Source organism: Cryptotermes secundus, unplaced genomic scaffold, assembly GCF_002891405.2.
Source record: "Cryptotermes secundus unplaced genomic scaffold, Csec_1.0 scaffold1411, whole genome shotgun sequence".
Taxonomy (NCBI): domain Eukaryota; kingdom Metazoa; phylum Arthropoda; class Insecta; order Blattodea; family Kalotermitidae; genus Cryptotermes; species Cryptotermes secundus.
In genome coordinates, this window is record NW_019735481.1 from 15,142 (window position 1) to 29,884 (window position 14,743).

At 38.2% G+C, this 14,743-nt stretch overlaps 1 protein-coding gene across 8 annotated transcripts in view; it reads right to left on the minus strand.

Annotated features, from left to right (window-relative positions):
* Positions 1-14,743, minus strand: part of LOC111869451 (WD repeat-containing protein 7) — a gene marked incomplete at its 3' end in the record, with an annotated part of 95,361 nt that overhangs the window by 6,826 nt on the left and 73,792 nt on the right. For all 8 annotated transcript variants that reach the window (XM_033753433.1, XM_033753436.1, XM_033753435.1 and 5 more), the window contains 4 exon segments: positions 1,300-1,516; positions 4,700-4,919; positions 8,331-8,622; positions 10,006-10,200. In XM_033753433.1, coding sequence (XP_033609324.1) covers positions 1,300-1,516; positions 4,700-4,919; positions 8,331-8,622; positions 10,006-10,200 — 924 coding nt within the window.

A 14,743-nucleotide genomic window follows, 5' to 3' on the forward strand; every position in this document is an offset into this window, starting at 1 on the left:
CCCCCCCATTATGTCTTCATGGTGAAATGTTGATGTACCATATGATGGTGTGATCTGTACATGAGTACAGTTGGACTGTGACCGACAAGTATGATAAGTATGTGGGGAATGCTGTTGCTGTCTGGTAGGATGATAACATTGTATACTGGATTCTTTGTATCAGAAAATGTGTCATTAAGATGGTTATCTTGTTTTCATATTTTATATATGCGGTATTTCTCTAAAGTGTTCATGTAAGATCCTTTCCTTGCTATTTGAAGTATTTCTAAAGTGTCTTTTAGGGGGCCATATGAGTATCCTGTTTCTGGAACATGTTGAGCAGATTCTGAGTTTGTTTTGTTTGTTCTTATGTCATGGATATGATCATTACATTTGGTGTTAAAGGTTCTACAAAACTAAACTAGATTTCTTTTTTCTTCAAATCTACTTAACCAAACATTTTACACATGCAAAATTATGTATGTAAGCTATCAAGTGATAATAAAATATTTCAAAATTAAGCACAAAAGCTCCCTTCCTGTTCACCGCATGCAAAGCTTCTCATTCCTGAAAATGACAGACATGCACACTGTATCCCCAGACCTACATTAGATGTTACCCAAGTGTATTCATTTTTGCAGGGTATCAACAGTTATATACAAAACGTTTAGGTAAAGAATATATGTTGTAACCATAGACCAAGTTCCTTCAGGTTGTGAAATGGTTATTTCTCTATTCGGACATTGTTATGTTATTACTTAATGGAGAGAGAAAAAGTGTTTATATGCAATAAAAGGAGAGCTTAAAACTTCAAGACTGAGATCTTTCAACAGGACCATTATAATGATATTTCAGTGCCCTCTTTTTCTGTAACTATCCAATTTGGGTGCTCTCTCTCTCTCTCTCTCTCTCTCTCTCTATTTAACCAAACAGTTTCCATATATCTCTTTGCAAATATCACCAGATCATGAACATACTGTGTCTCCATGGTGGAACATCTCTTGAATGTCCATTCACTTCAACTCCTTGTGCATATGAACCCCAAGATCTATCATACAGCTATGCTCTCTCAATGCAAACATGTGCAACTAGAGACAGTATGTGGCTACATACAGTGTATCAGCTCTCAGAAGGGTAACTTAAATACAGCTCCAAACTAAACTTTCACTTTTTTAAACCACCAGTTCTGTTTCTTTGAGGGGAAAAATATTTAAGTATGTTTTTTTAATTAGGAAACTAATAACTGCAATTCAACTAAGGCACATTATTACAGTTCGATAAAAGTGCAAATTTATACACCATGCCTACTTGTGCTCTAACCTGATGATAGTGTCTGCTGGGAAGAGCCTCCTTGCTGGGCTGATGGAACTGTCAGCATCTGTGATGAAGGCTGTGGAGTACCAGGAGGGAACCCCAGTGTATCTGCTGAGCTGTAGGATGGTAAAAACTGAGCCCAACTGTCAACTAGGGCTTTGCGACCTTTTGGTCCCAGTCGACCAAGTTCAGCCAATAACAAAGCTTGTGCAGCCTCACGCACCTTACAGTAAAAGAATACACGACTGACATAAAAACTATGAGTAATGGTATCTGAGAATGACTTTAACAGTACATTCATTGTTTAAACATTTTTGTGTGTCTTGTGTTCAGTTTTGTGCTATTAGTTTCAATTTTAGGTCAGAATTAAGTTTTTACATTTTCTGAATACCAATATCTGAACAGAATACATCTTAACTTGCAGTTTTCCATTTTATTACTTTACTAGGGATGCCACACACTCACAATCCAATCACATAATCATAACATTCAGTACTGAAAAAGAATACAGGTTTCATAAAACTGTTCTAAATTAGTATTTTTGATGAAAAGAATACCACAGAGAATAATTGTTGGATATTAGATTCTCACAGCAGTGGTTATGAAAAGCTCTATCTTCTGGAATATAAGGTCATGTAGCGCGTTGAAAGTTAACTGACGTTTCAAAGGAACAAATCACCTGTATCTACAAAGCAAAGTTTTCCTCACTGCCTACATCATGCTGATTTCTTGCTTGGCTTACTCAACCATGAAGATGAAGGTGACATGTTCTTTCAAACGTTAGATGACTTTTAACAGACTAAATGGGGTGTGACAATTAAGTTCTTGAACTGAGGCCATAAAAAACAAATTAATTCATTCATTCATCTGTAATCTGTCAAGACGACAGGTCCACAGTCTCTTCCAAAACAGTTCCTCCACTTGATGCGATCTAGAGCTTTCTCCTTCAAATGAAAATATCCTCTTCTGTCCCCAAGGTCATCCAGCATCTTCTTACGTCTTCTGGTCACTTCTATCCGTCCCTCTATCTTTCCTTCAATAACTTCTTTTAGAAGGCAGTTACCGCGTAAGATATGACCAATCCAATTAGCCTTCCGTTTTCTTATTTTGTGTAGGATATTCCTCTGCTCACTGACTCTAAATGACACTTCTTCATTTCTCACATAATCGGTCCAACTGATCTCCTCCATCCTTCTCCAACACCACATTTCGAAGCTTTCCAGGTGTTTCTGATCTACTGCCCTAAGTGTCCAAGTTTCAGCCCCATACAAAGCAATGCTCCAAATGTAGCATTTCACTAGTTTCTTTCTCAAATTTAAGTCCAATTTGCTGGTAAAAAGATTCTTCTTGCTAAATGCAGCTTTTGCCATGGCAATTCTACATTTAATTTCACATGTATACCTTCCATCATCTGTTAAGAAGCTACCCAAATATTTAAAACATTTCACATTCTCCAGTTGTTTTTGGTCTATCTTTATTGTGACTGGGGTTGGTTGTCTCGAAATTTTCATTACTTTAAAAAAAGAGAGAAAAAAAAACAAATACAAAGATAAAAATATTTATTAATACCATCACTCAATATAGTCCCCAGCCACTTCCGCAGGATGTTTACATTGCTCATACAACAAATCAAATGCCCGAGAAAACATTTCTTCCCATATCGCCTTCAGTTCTCTCATCACCATCTACTGGATTGATGAAACAGCCTCGAATCTCATCCCTTTCATTGTAATTTTTAATTTAGGGAATAGAAATAAGTCAGTCAGTGTTAAATCAGGGGAGTAGAGTGGACAGAGACAGGAATGTACCAGTGCATTATCATGCAGAAGATACCAGGACTCACTTTCCTGAAACTTAGGCCTAACGTGATGAACTCGAGTGACCAATCTCTTAATCACCTCTTTATGAAATTTACCATTTACAGTCTGCTTTCCTGCATATATTTGTGATGAATAATACCTTTAGCATAAAAAATGCAATCAACATTGTTCTCACCTGCGATGTTTGCATTCTAACTTTCTGAGCTTCTATGTACCTTTTATGTCATTCTTGATAAGCATGCTTCACAATACCAACTTTTCAACATATTGTCACGTGTTGGGTATGTTACATGACAAATAACTTCACGCCGTTCTGGATCTTAGCGAATTTATTCCACACTCGCTCTTACACTTACATGCTGTATAATTATTATCACTTGTAGTATCACAATTACTGCTTCCACTATATCTTGGCGAATACTAGACTGCCTTCGGCAGTTGCTACATTTCAACTCTCTCTCTCTGGTAACTCACTCTCTAGTAACTCAATACTCCCGAATAGTGTTCGCTGCTTCTTATTTAGGCTCAGCACGGACAACATAGAGAACACACTGCTGCTCGGCAACAGATATCAGGTACTGTCAGGTCTTTCTACCTATGCATTGTCCAACAACAGTCACTGCACGGACTCACCTGTTGCATGATGTCAGAGCCTAGAGGGGAGTGGTGTTAACAGGAGCATTGTGTAATGATGGGAGGAGTGGGGGTACATGACATCACTCGTGAGAACACAGAGATCATGGGACCCCTACTTCCTGTTGCACCATCCACGTCACAATATCAAACGTTTCAGTAGCTATATTCTTTCATTTTACACAGAACTTATTTGCTGCTCTGTTCCATTTTGAAACTTCAACACGATGAAAAAACTACCTTCACCAAAACAACTGTAATCCTCATATGCATCAACCAAACAAGTTGAAACTTGCACATTATATAAATAAACATTCTCTCTAACTAGTCCCATTCATCCCCAGTAGATGGCATTAATAGTATTACTGTAAGAGTGTTAGTCTTATGGTCACATTGTATATTCCAGAAGACAGAACTCTCCAGTGCATTATATAATCACTTCTCTTGCCCACGCACTTAGTACCACTTGACCATGCAGGAAACACATTTTATTTTATTTTTCAAAGTGTCAGCCGGGCTAACACAGTTAATATGAAAACCCTGCTACTGGCTACACAAAATATCATACTGTTATTATTTTTCTTCGCATGAATTTTTATCTAAAAAGTATTCAAAAGTTCAATGCCTACCTTAAAGGAAACACTGTCTCCATTACAAACATCAAATGGTTTGTGCTCTTTAGAGAAATAATCAATACTTTTTTTCTGAGAATACAAAACCAATAAATATATTTTATGGGCAAAATGTAGAGTTTTGAATGTTAAAGCATGTGGAAAATATGGTCATCACTGTACTTGAAATGGTTAAACATATCCGAAATCTCCTTCTTTCCATTTCTGAAATGGCTGTATGCCATAAAAATTAACTTCTTTTATTTTGAAAAAAACAAAAGTGTATACAAAAAAAAAAAAAAAAGGCCTAGGCAATGCCCATCTGGCCTTCAATTAACATACCTCCAAACACTGGTGCTGCCACCTTCGTGCCATCATCTCGACTTGAGGTCTCTTGAAGTTCTTCGAGCCAGCCTGGACCACCTTATCTGGCAGTAAAACACAGTGCAGAGTAGCCAACAGACTCCAGCCTTGCTTGATTTGAGCTTGCTGGGCTGTGAACAGATCTTCATTTTCTTCTTCAGCTTTAGTGGCCCAGTTGAGGGCTGTACGAGTACTCTGCCTGAAGAGACAAACATTAATTGGTGGTAGTATTATTGAATATATTGGATTAGTGAATATATTTATTGACCATTTAAAGGTCATAACTATGAACAACTATAACACTACAGCTGATCTCCACACTACAAATCACTTCACACTAAGTCCTCTCAGTCTACTTTCACTAGTCTTTACTCAGTAACCACTATCCACAATGGCTATTTCTCTGCAATGTTTTCACTACATGTTTCTTGGTAATGAATATCAGAAATGCAGATTCTTCAGCTTCCACTGCCCACTGGTTAACACTCCACAACTGCACTGCACTTATTCACTAAACAGAACACGGTTGGTTGAATCATATATCCTGGGAGCGGACCCACAGAGAACACCGCCTGCATCACCTCTTCTACTGTTTTGTGACATCACAGTGCACATACATGCTGTACACGCCACATATCATGACACTTCCTCTATTGTTGCATGTGCGCATTACCTAGCAATGGCTGATGTTTAAAGAGTCATCTCTTAGAAACGGGTCTATATGCCACAGCAATAACAATATTTTTTAATTAAATAAAAGAAAACAATGCATCAAATTATGTAGTACTGAGCAAGAGAACATGAAAATATTTCATTCAATTTAAATTCAAAGAAGTCAGATTGAAATTAATTCTCTAGTGTCTTACATAGGGTGAGGAAAAACCAACATATTGGCCTCATCTGATAACCATTTTAAATGCGTCCATAATGATTCTCTAAGATATCAAATTAACAGAAAATAAACTTGTTGCTGGTTTCCTCTTCTTTTACATTTGAAATTGATAAAGTCCCAACTGACCTATAACCTGAGCTTAATGACCTGCAAAGTAATTCATTTCTTTTAGAGTAATTCAGATGAGTGACAATTTTAAAATGTTTATGCCTTTCTTAACAGCAGTGTATTTCCACAATTAAAGGAAGTCTGCATTATCTGGTTCAACCTACATATGTGAGCAGATATTTCCCATGATAAAATTAAATACATCAAAACTCAGAGCTGTAATTAACACCAGTCACCATTTAATAATAATAAAAACTGCAACAACAGAAGACTTCAATATCTTTCCCCGATTCGTGTAATTTTCTTTATAAGCAAAATAAATTTCTAATTACTTAATCACTTAATTGAAGAGTTCTATCTTCTGGGATATAAAAACATGTAGTCTGTAAAATTCAACTGATGTTTTGCAGGAACATATGCCTCCATCTTCAGGGTTGAAGCCATTATAGAGCAAAAAGCAAGAAAAGCAAGCCATGTATAGAAATACACGATTATATACACTAGGAGGGAACTTAGCATGAACAGGAGACATGAATCAGATATTCATGACTTTACATCAATGAAGATGTGCCATGTAAAGCTTACCTAAACAGGTAACATGGACTGGCAACCAAAATGACTGACCACCTCTGATCTAACCTATACATGACTGTAATGGTCACTGGGCACATAAAATGAAGGCTACCTCTACTTAGAATTTACTCTATGTTTCTCAATTCTTGAACCTCAGTTTACTTCCACTTTACCTAAAATAACTATCCTTAATGTACAGTATGTTCCGTTCAAACTTCCCACATTTTAATTAATCATTGCGAACAAACTGTAATAAATCATGGACTATAATTAAAACTAGATGAAAGAAAAACTCGAAGAATTTAATTTCCATTTTTCTTCAGTGAAGCTACAGTATCTGGGTGCGTATAGACATGTTAGAACAGTTCCTGTATCCCCAGGTAGTCAAACTGCAGCCTAACATAATCTTCCAACACGATGGAGCCCGCCACATTGGGGTCTGGATGTTTGGAGGTCCCTCAACGCCACCTTCCAAGATCGCTGGATTGGACGTGGTGGACCAATTTGGTGGCCACCATATTCAGCAGACCTCACTCCACTCAATTTCTTCCACTGGGGTTAGGTGAAGGACTCGTGTTCGTGACTCCAGTGAATGACCTCCCAGATTTAAGAGCCCACACCCGTGCAACGATCGCTACAGTACCAATGGACATGCTGGAAAGAATGTGGCAAGAAATTGAATACAGATTGCATACTGTTTGTGCTACCAATGGTGCACATGTAGAGGTTTATTAGTGTGTCAAATAAAATTTTTTGAGTTCTTCCTGTATTTCCTGTAGCCTCATTTTCATACCATTCGTACTTTCTGCTCTAAAATCTGATAAAATGTGGGAGGTTTGAATGGAACATCCTGTATAAACAACTAATGGATGAACAACAACATGTAATGACAGGCTAACAAATTACTTTCAGAAAAGCAAGATACCATATTACAAAAAATCTTAAAAGCAGACCACAAAATTTTTCATCCAAATCCTCTGCAATTTACAGCCCTATTAATCATAAGTTTACAAACACTGGTGAGTCCTATGCAGCCCTTATGAAGGAGATCTGTTACAGAAGAAAATGAAGTATAAAGGAAAGGTCTGGCTACTTTGCAAGATTGTAGCCTACAGGAGCTCAACCAGACATCTTAATTTTTTTATAAAAAAGCATGCAATGGAAAAGATTTCCCCAGTTACACAACATTTGCTTGGTTTTGTGGCTCAAGAAATTGATTTTATTCTAAAGGAAACAAGGCTTTGATTCAGGTGAAACAAGAGTGATGTCTTGAAAGGTGGTTGTAATAAAAAATAAAAAGCTTTCCTCTCAGAAGCTCAGTTCATATTTGAGTACAAAACTTACTGAAGAAACTTACACAATTGTAAAAATATTCTACCATATTAAAGGTCTTGTGTTTAATTACCTGTTCATCAGGTATCAAAGATATTTTCAACAGTTGCCTTATAGTTTTCCAGTTTCAATGAACGTGATTCTGATAAGAGCTACAAAACTGTTAGAGAATCTGTCATGACACAAAGTTTCAAGCTCCTACACTGAATTATGCTGCTCTTGTTAACTCCTCAAAAGAGTGTACAACCATTATGCTGGAACTTGTGAAAGAAATGACTTGTGATCTCAAACAGCATAATCTTCCTAATATAAAATGAAAACTTACCTAGTAAATGAAAAATGACTAGGATGAACATACCATACCATACCATACCATACGTACATTTACAAAATTGGTTCTCTCTTTCAGAAACTACTCTACCATCAAAACATGTTGTCATCATTCTAAGGATCTGACCCAGACACCTTCTGAACATGAAACAGATACCTCACCAGGAAGTTAACTTGCTCAATTTCAAGCGATCAACCTACTGCAGTGCAGAGGTGACAGGCTATATAAACATCAGTGTAAGCACTTGACGGCTAAATTATCAAATCAACTGTAAGTAGCAACATGAAAGCACTGTTATATTTAATGTAATATTTTTATTTCATATGATCACATTTTCAAGTTATAAAGAAAGTTTGGTAGAATATTCAACTTACCTATGAAGCTTGCGAGTGCGTTCCTGCTCAGGAATAAAAGTTGCATTATTCATGGACATAAGTGTGTTCGCCATTGCAATAATTGCAAGCAGATGATTACTGGTCAAAGTAGTACTTAGCTCCCAGTGTGTGCGTGCTGTGAACAGCCTTGTAAGTCGCTCCAAGCGAACCAATTCAACTGGCAAGTCAGCTTCCAAGGAGTTAGCACTGCCAGATGTGTTTGCTGGCTTCTCAGCATCAAGTTCATTGGCACATTTTGCTTGCCATGTTGGGAGCAATAAGCTCATGTAACCTTGAAAAAGAACACACCTGTCAATGACTTGGGCAAAGTGATCATGTATCTGACAGTGTTCTCTATACTGTACTATATATGGAACACATTTCATTTTATAATGCAGGCACTTTTCTCAAAATTTTATAACGAAAAGCAGGGGTATCTGACTTATGAGGATATCAACAACTGCCTTCTTTCCATGCGTACTTCATAATAATAAATGAAAAAAACCTTTCATGCAAAAATTAGAAATTAAAATTTGAATTTGAGATCCTTACAGTATGGATATTATGACAACAGTTTTCTGAGATGTGACAGCATGCGGTTTGGTACATACTCAAACAGGCATTGCATCACAGAAAATCATTTTAGTTAGAATTTTACATCATTCATCTGTGGGAACATCCCACAGTGCAACAGACAGCTCCTTTCCTTTCATTCAACCAGACAATTCTTACTCCCGGGGGCATATCAAGTCACACTGCGACCAACGGTCAGTCAGTCTCATATTTATACAGCACTCGCTGTCCGGCCCTCTGGAGATCGACATGGGCGCTGGCCAATCAGTGCTCACAATCACAGCTGCATCGCTAGCTCCACCCAGCAAGCATGGTATAAAAAGGCAGAGGTCAAAACTGGCTATCGTCAGTTTGTTACTTCAGTCCACCAATCACAGCCATCATAGCTACACTGACATCATGAAGCAGCCACTGTCATAACTCTCCAGCAACAGCGCTGAGTCAATGGACTCTGCTGTCACACGCACCACTGCATCACCGGCCAGCCAGACCAGCTGAACTGCCGCAAAGAAGACCTGGGCTGCTACAAAGCAGCAAACTCTACTAGTGCATGCATGGTTGAACAAACGGCCCCTTTCAGGGCCAGTAAATCTTGTGAATAGCATACGGTTGAACAACGCACCTTTTCAGGGCCAGAATATCTTGTGAATAACATAAAGTGGAACAACGACCCTTTTCAGGGCCATCAATCTTGTGAATAGTAGATATTTAATTGAAACGGCTTCCCAGCCATCCTGTACATTTTTAAATAATATATATAGTTATAGTTTTATGTGGTTGTCTCTTTGGAACATAAACATCCCACACATTCCTTAAAATCAGATGACTGATTGTGAGGTATGAAACACAATGACATTTCTTATCTGCTAACTGAACAATTTAATAACTGGAGATTATTATTACAACAGAACTCTTGATAACATTTATAAAATTAACACCAAATATATATTCTCTTACTTGATTACGTTTTGTAATTTTTCAAGTTTGCTTCTATGAACTTTCATTCAATCAATGCTTATTAAACTGCTAATGGAATACTATTTTTCATACGAAAATTACTTTTCTTTTTAAAATAGGTTATCAACTTATAAACACTGCTTACCTCCTTTGGAGAGAACTCCAAATGACACTGGTACCATTGGACGAAGAAGACCCAATTTACCTTCACACACCCTATCAAGGTCAGGATCCATGCCCCATGCATGAAGCAGTGACAAAAGAAGTTGAGCAATTTCCATAGTGGTGTTTGTCTCCAAACCACGCACCTTCCTTCCACCTTGATCACCCACCTCATTTCCTGTTGAATGAACACTGTCTTGTGTGAGTGACTAGACATGGAGTGTGGATTGGTAATCAGATTTACTGAACACTTAACACTTGACAAATACAAATAATTATAACCATATCACTAATTTACACAATCTAAAGATCACTGTAACTACAGCACCATGAGTTCAACAGCTGTTGCTTGGTATGACTTCTAACACTGGAGAGTCTTCAGCTTCTGTGTTCATGTCCTTGCTAGGCAGTGACTGTCTCATAATTAACTAACTAACCCATAGGTTATTACTAGGAGGTTCAAATATGACCAGGACTGATTTTTTTTTGTGAACAAGCTGCACTGCACAGGAGCTGTGTGACCTTGAGAGATTGTAGCCACAACCTCCACTCTCCCTCCTGTTAGGGTTAGAATCTGTTCAGTCCTGTCTGCGAGTTGCTAGAGTGATGAGCAAACTAAAGGTACCGAGGAGCATGGAACAACGCATTGTGATCAAATTCCTCGTTACAGAAAACGTCCCGTCCGCTGAAATTCACCACAGACTCCAACAACAGTATGGGGAAGATTGTCTCTCATGGACCCATGTGTTTGAGTAGTGTAAGTGCTTCAGAGAGGGCAGAGAGTGCAAGGAGAATGAACCGCATGATCATCAGCTATGAACATTTGTCACCGAGCCAAACACTGAATGTGCAGACGCGCCTATTTGTGAGAATAGGCACATCACTATCAAGGATCTTGGAGCAATGCTGTCCATCAGTGTTGGTAGTGTAGAAGACATCGTGAAATACCACCTGCACTATCGCAAGGTGAATGCACGGTGCGTATCACGCACTTTGACGGATGTGAACAAAATGGTGCGCATGCAAGTTGCCAGTCGTCTCCTACAGCACTTTGAAGACGAAGGTGATGCATTTTTGAAGTCTATAGTGACTACCAATGAAACGCGGGTGCACTTCTTCATTCCCGAGTCCCAGCAGTCATCACGCGAGTGGCGGCATACCAGTTCTCCCAAACCCAAGAAAGTGCGGAGGAGCCGTTCGGCAGGAAAAGTGATGGCAACGTTCTTCCTAGACTGGCAGGGGCTTATCCATGTAGACTCTCTGACAAATGCCAGAACAGTCAATGCAGCTTATTACTCAGACCTCCTGGCAACAGACGTGAAGGAAAAGATCCGATCCAAGTGGAAGAGAGGTGGAAAGCGGGTAGCCTTCCTTCAAGACAATGCACGCCCCCATACGATCAAAACAACAATGGAAACCCTCTGGAAATTGAAATGGAACCTTCTGAAACATCCGCCGTACAGTCCCGATTTGGCACCAAGTGATTTCTACCTGTTCGGAAGGCTCAAATCAGACTTGCAAGGCATGCAGTTTGTGGACAACGATGCTGTCATCCAGACTTCGGGAGTGGATACACCTCCAACCACAAGCCTTTTCTTAAAAGGGCATCAGGATGCTTCTAGAATGTTGTAAAAAAATGTGTTGACTGAGGAGGGGAGTAGGTTGAAGACTGACATGTGCAAGTAAGTGTTTGGCAAGTTTGTTTAAAAAGAAAAAATCAGTCCCGGTCATATTTGAACCACCTTATATATAATGTTATATTTTAGCGTCCCGTTGCACTGATTTTCATCCATTATATGTATACAGTGGCCGTCTTGTAGTGCACTCAATTTCACCTGTTACTTCACAACATGTTTCGGCAACATAGTGCCATCATCAGGTGTCCCAATTACGTCAATCTATTGCATTGCTTGCCCTCATATGTTTTCACAACACCATTTAAAAAGTATTTAAAAAGTCTGTATTTGTCAACTATGATAAATATAACACTCCCAGCTAAGAAGGGAACACACATCACAAGATGCGGTTTACACAGAAAATAAGAAAAACGACCCCGTAGTGAACGAACCACATGCAAGTTTTAATTAAGACAAATAAGATGAATTATCTTAACAAGTTTTAGCGAGTGTAAATTTATAATAGTTGACAAATACGGACTTTTTAAATACTTTTTAAATGGTGTTGTGAAAACATATGAGGGAAAGCAATGCAATAGATTGACGTAATTGGGACACCTGATGATGGCACTATGTTGCCGAAACATGTTGTGAAGTGACAGGTGAAATTGAGTGCACTACAAGACGGCCACATTATACATATAATGGATGCACCTTATATAAATAACATTAGCATGGACAGCATAGAAAATATGGCTTACAGGACTTCTATTGCTGTGTGAATATCCAACGCTGTTGACTTGTGTTCACTGTGCCACTGCCTTGCAACAGCTGCATCTACATATTCCACTATTCCAGCTTTTCAGTCATCATGTCACAATATGAAGCATGAAGCATAATTTTATTTTTTTTTCAAAGAAAAGATTTTGTATTTTAGGTTCTCATATTGTAGCAATGACTATGAAGAGTATGATTTTGAGTGCAACATTGTGCAGCGGGGTAGGTCCACTGACATTCCTCTGAAATATAAGCACACTTCTACCTAGGGGACTGTACTCTTCAAAAGCCTTTGTAATTCAAATTTCCACATCTTATGACACATGAATCACTCTCTAAGATACACCATCAGGCTGGGAGCTTTCAACTCTTACATACAATTATATATGTTTGTCCCATTTATTTATTTAAACCTGAAATACCGACAGTATTTTAATTCTTGAGTGGAAGTGGTTATTGGAGGAAAGACTTTCAGTCTAAAACATTGGATTCTACTTAGAGAGTACTTCCATAACTTGCAACATCCCTTTTCACACTGTTTGTATCTTGCTGCTAAATGCACATAATGTATGCCTGATTCCTGCACAATTCTAAATATTATTTACTACAAGTAATGACAAAAAAATATGCTTAAGATCTTAAATACGATGGGGTACCCAAAAGAAACCAAACTAATTTTTTTGTGGGCAGAGCTTTTGTAGTACCGCATTTTGCCGCTATGAGCGCATAGCGCTAACATTCATGAGTCGATAAGCCGACTACTGTTGCTTCAGAAGGTAAGGACTAGTTCGGCAGAGTTTATAGTGACAACTGTTTTGTGTGATCATCGTTTTTGTAATGGCTGATTTTCATGAACAGTGTGCGGCAGTGAAATTCTGCCTTTTGCTCGGGAAAAGTGGAACAGAAACTCTTGAAATGTTAAAAACGGCGTACAAGGAAGATGCTATGGGGAAAACTCAAGTGTTTGAGTGGTTTTCCCGTTTCAAAAATGGTGAAATGTCAATTTGATGACAAACCTCGTTCTGGTCATCCTTCCACGGCCCGAACACATGAAAATGTTGAAAAAATTCGTGAAATCATCAAGGAAGATTGACGACGGACCATTGAAGAAATTGTGGAGCTGTCGGGAGTGACTTGGAGCTCAGCGGCCAGATTTTTGGCAGTCGGGTGACTGGTTTTTCCATCACGACAATGCCCCTGCTCACACAGCCCTGTCTGTACGACAATTTTTGACCAAAAATGGTATGACCCCTGTTCCTCACCCTCCATACTAACCTGACCTTGCCCCGAGTGACTTTTTTTTTGTTTCCTCAAATGAAAAGAGACATGAAAGGAAAAAACGACAGAGGCGCTGTCAAGCATCTCAAAAGATGAATTTAGACAATGTTTTGAAAAATGGAATAAAAGACTAGACAAGTGTATTAGTGTAAGTGGAGAGTACTTTGAAGGGGATTGAAGGTTTGTGCTTAAAATTTGAATAACTAAGTTAAAAAAAAATAAGTTCGGTTTCTTTTGGGTACCCCCTCGTATATATGTATACAATCACATGTACACAATTGTCTTGGAAGATAATAAAGGAATTACAATAATTTTAATGGTGTTGTTCTACACTGTAAAATGGTCAAATGGATCTCATTTTACTGGTTCACTGATTGATTGATCAGTAACTGTCAGATGACAGGTCCACAGTCTCTTCCAAAACAGTTCCTCCACTTAATGTGGAGCAATAATTGTAACAATGTTCTGATTTGAATACGCTATGTGTGTGTGAAAAATAAATTTACTGCACTTCCCTCGTTATCAGAAACTAAAAGACTACATAATTTAATTAAGTGGTAAATATTTCCAAACAATACATGAGCAAATAATGAATTCAGTGTGTCAATACTTCTGACTTTCATAGAAGAATATTTTTGATTTGCCTGAAATAGACAATACACACAATAAGAGATCTGAGGTTCTCATGGTGGGGGGTACGAAGATTACTGTTGTGTGCAATGTGATGTCATGCGGTCTGGTAGATGTTTACTGGTTTCTCAAGGGAAAGATGGCATATATCTACAACAGTATACGGTGTCACATCCTAGACCAGGGGTCAGCAAAGATTTTTCGTAAAGGGCCAAATATAAAACACATTACACTCTGAGGGCCAAGAGGCAAACTCGGGGATCTTTAAAGGTCGGTACAGTTAAAATAACAGGTTAAAAAACAAGTTTTCACAAATTTACTGGTGAAAATATAACATAATAAAAATACAAAAGGAACTACAATCATTGTTTGAAACACAGCTTTAGGCTACTAATGGGATGAATGAAATTGTTTTTTATT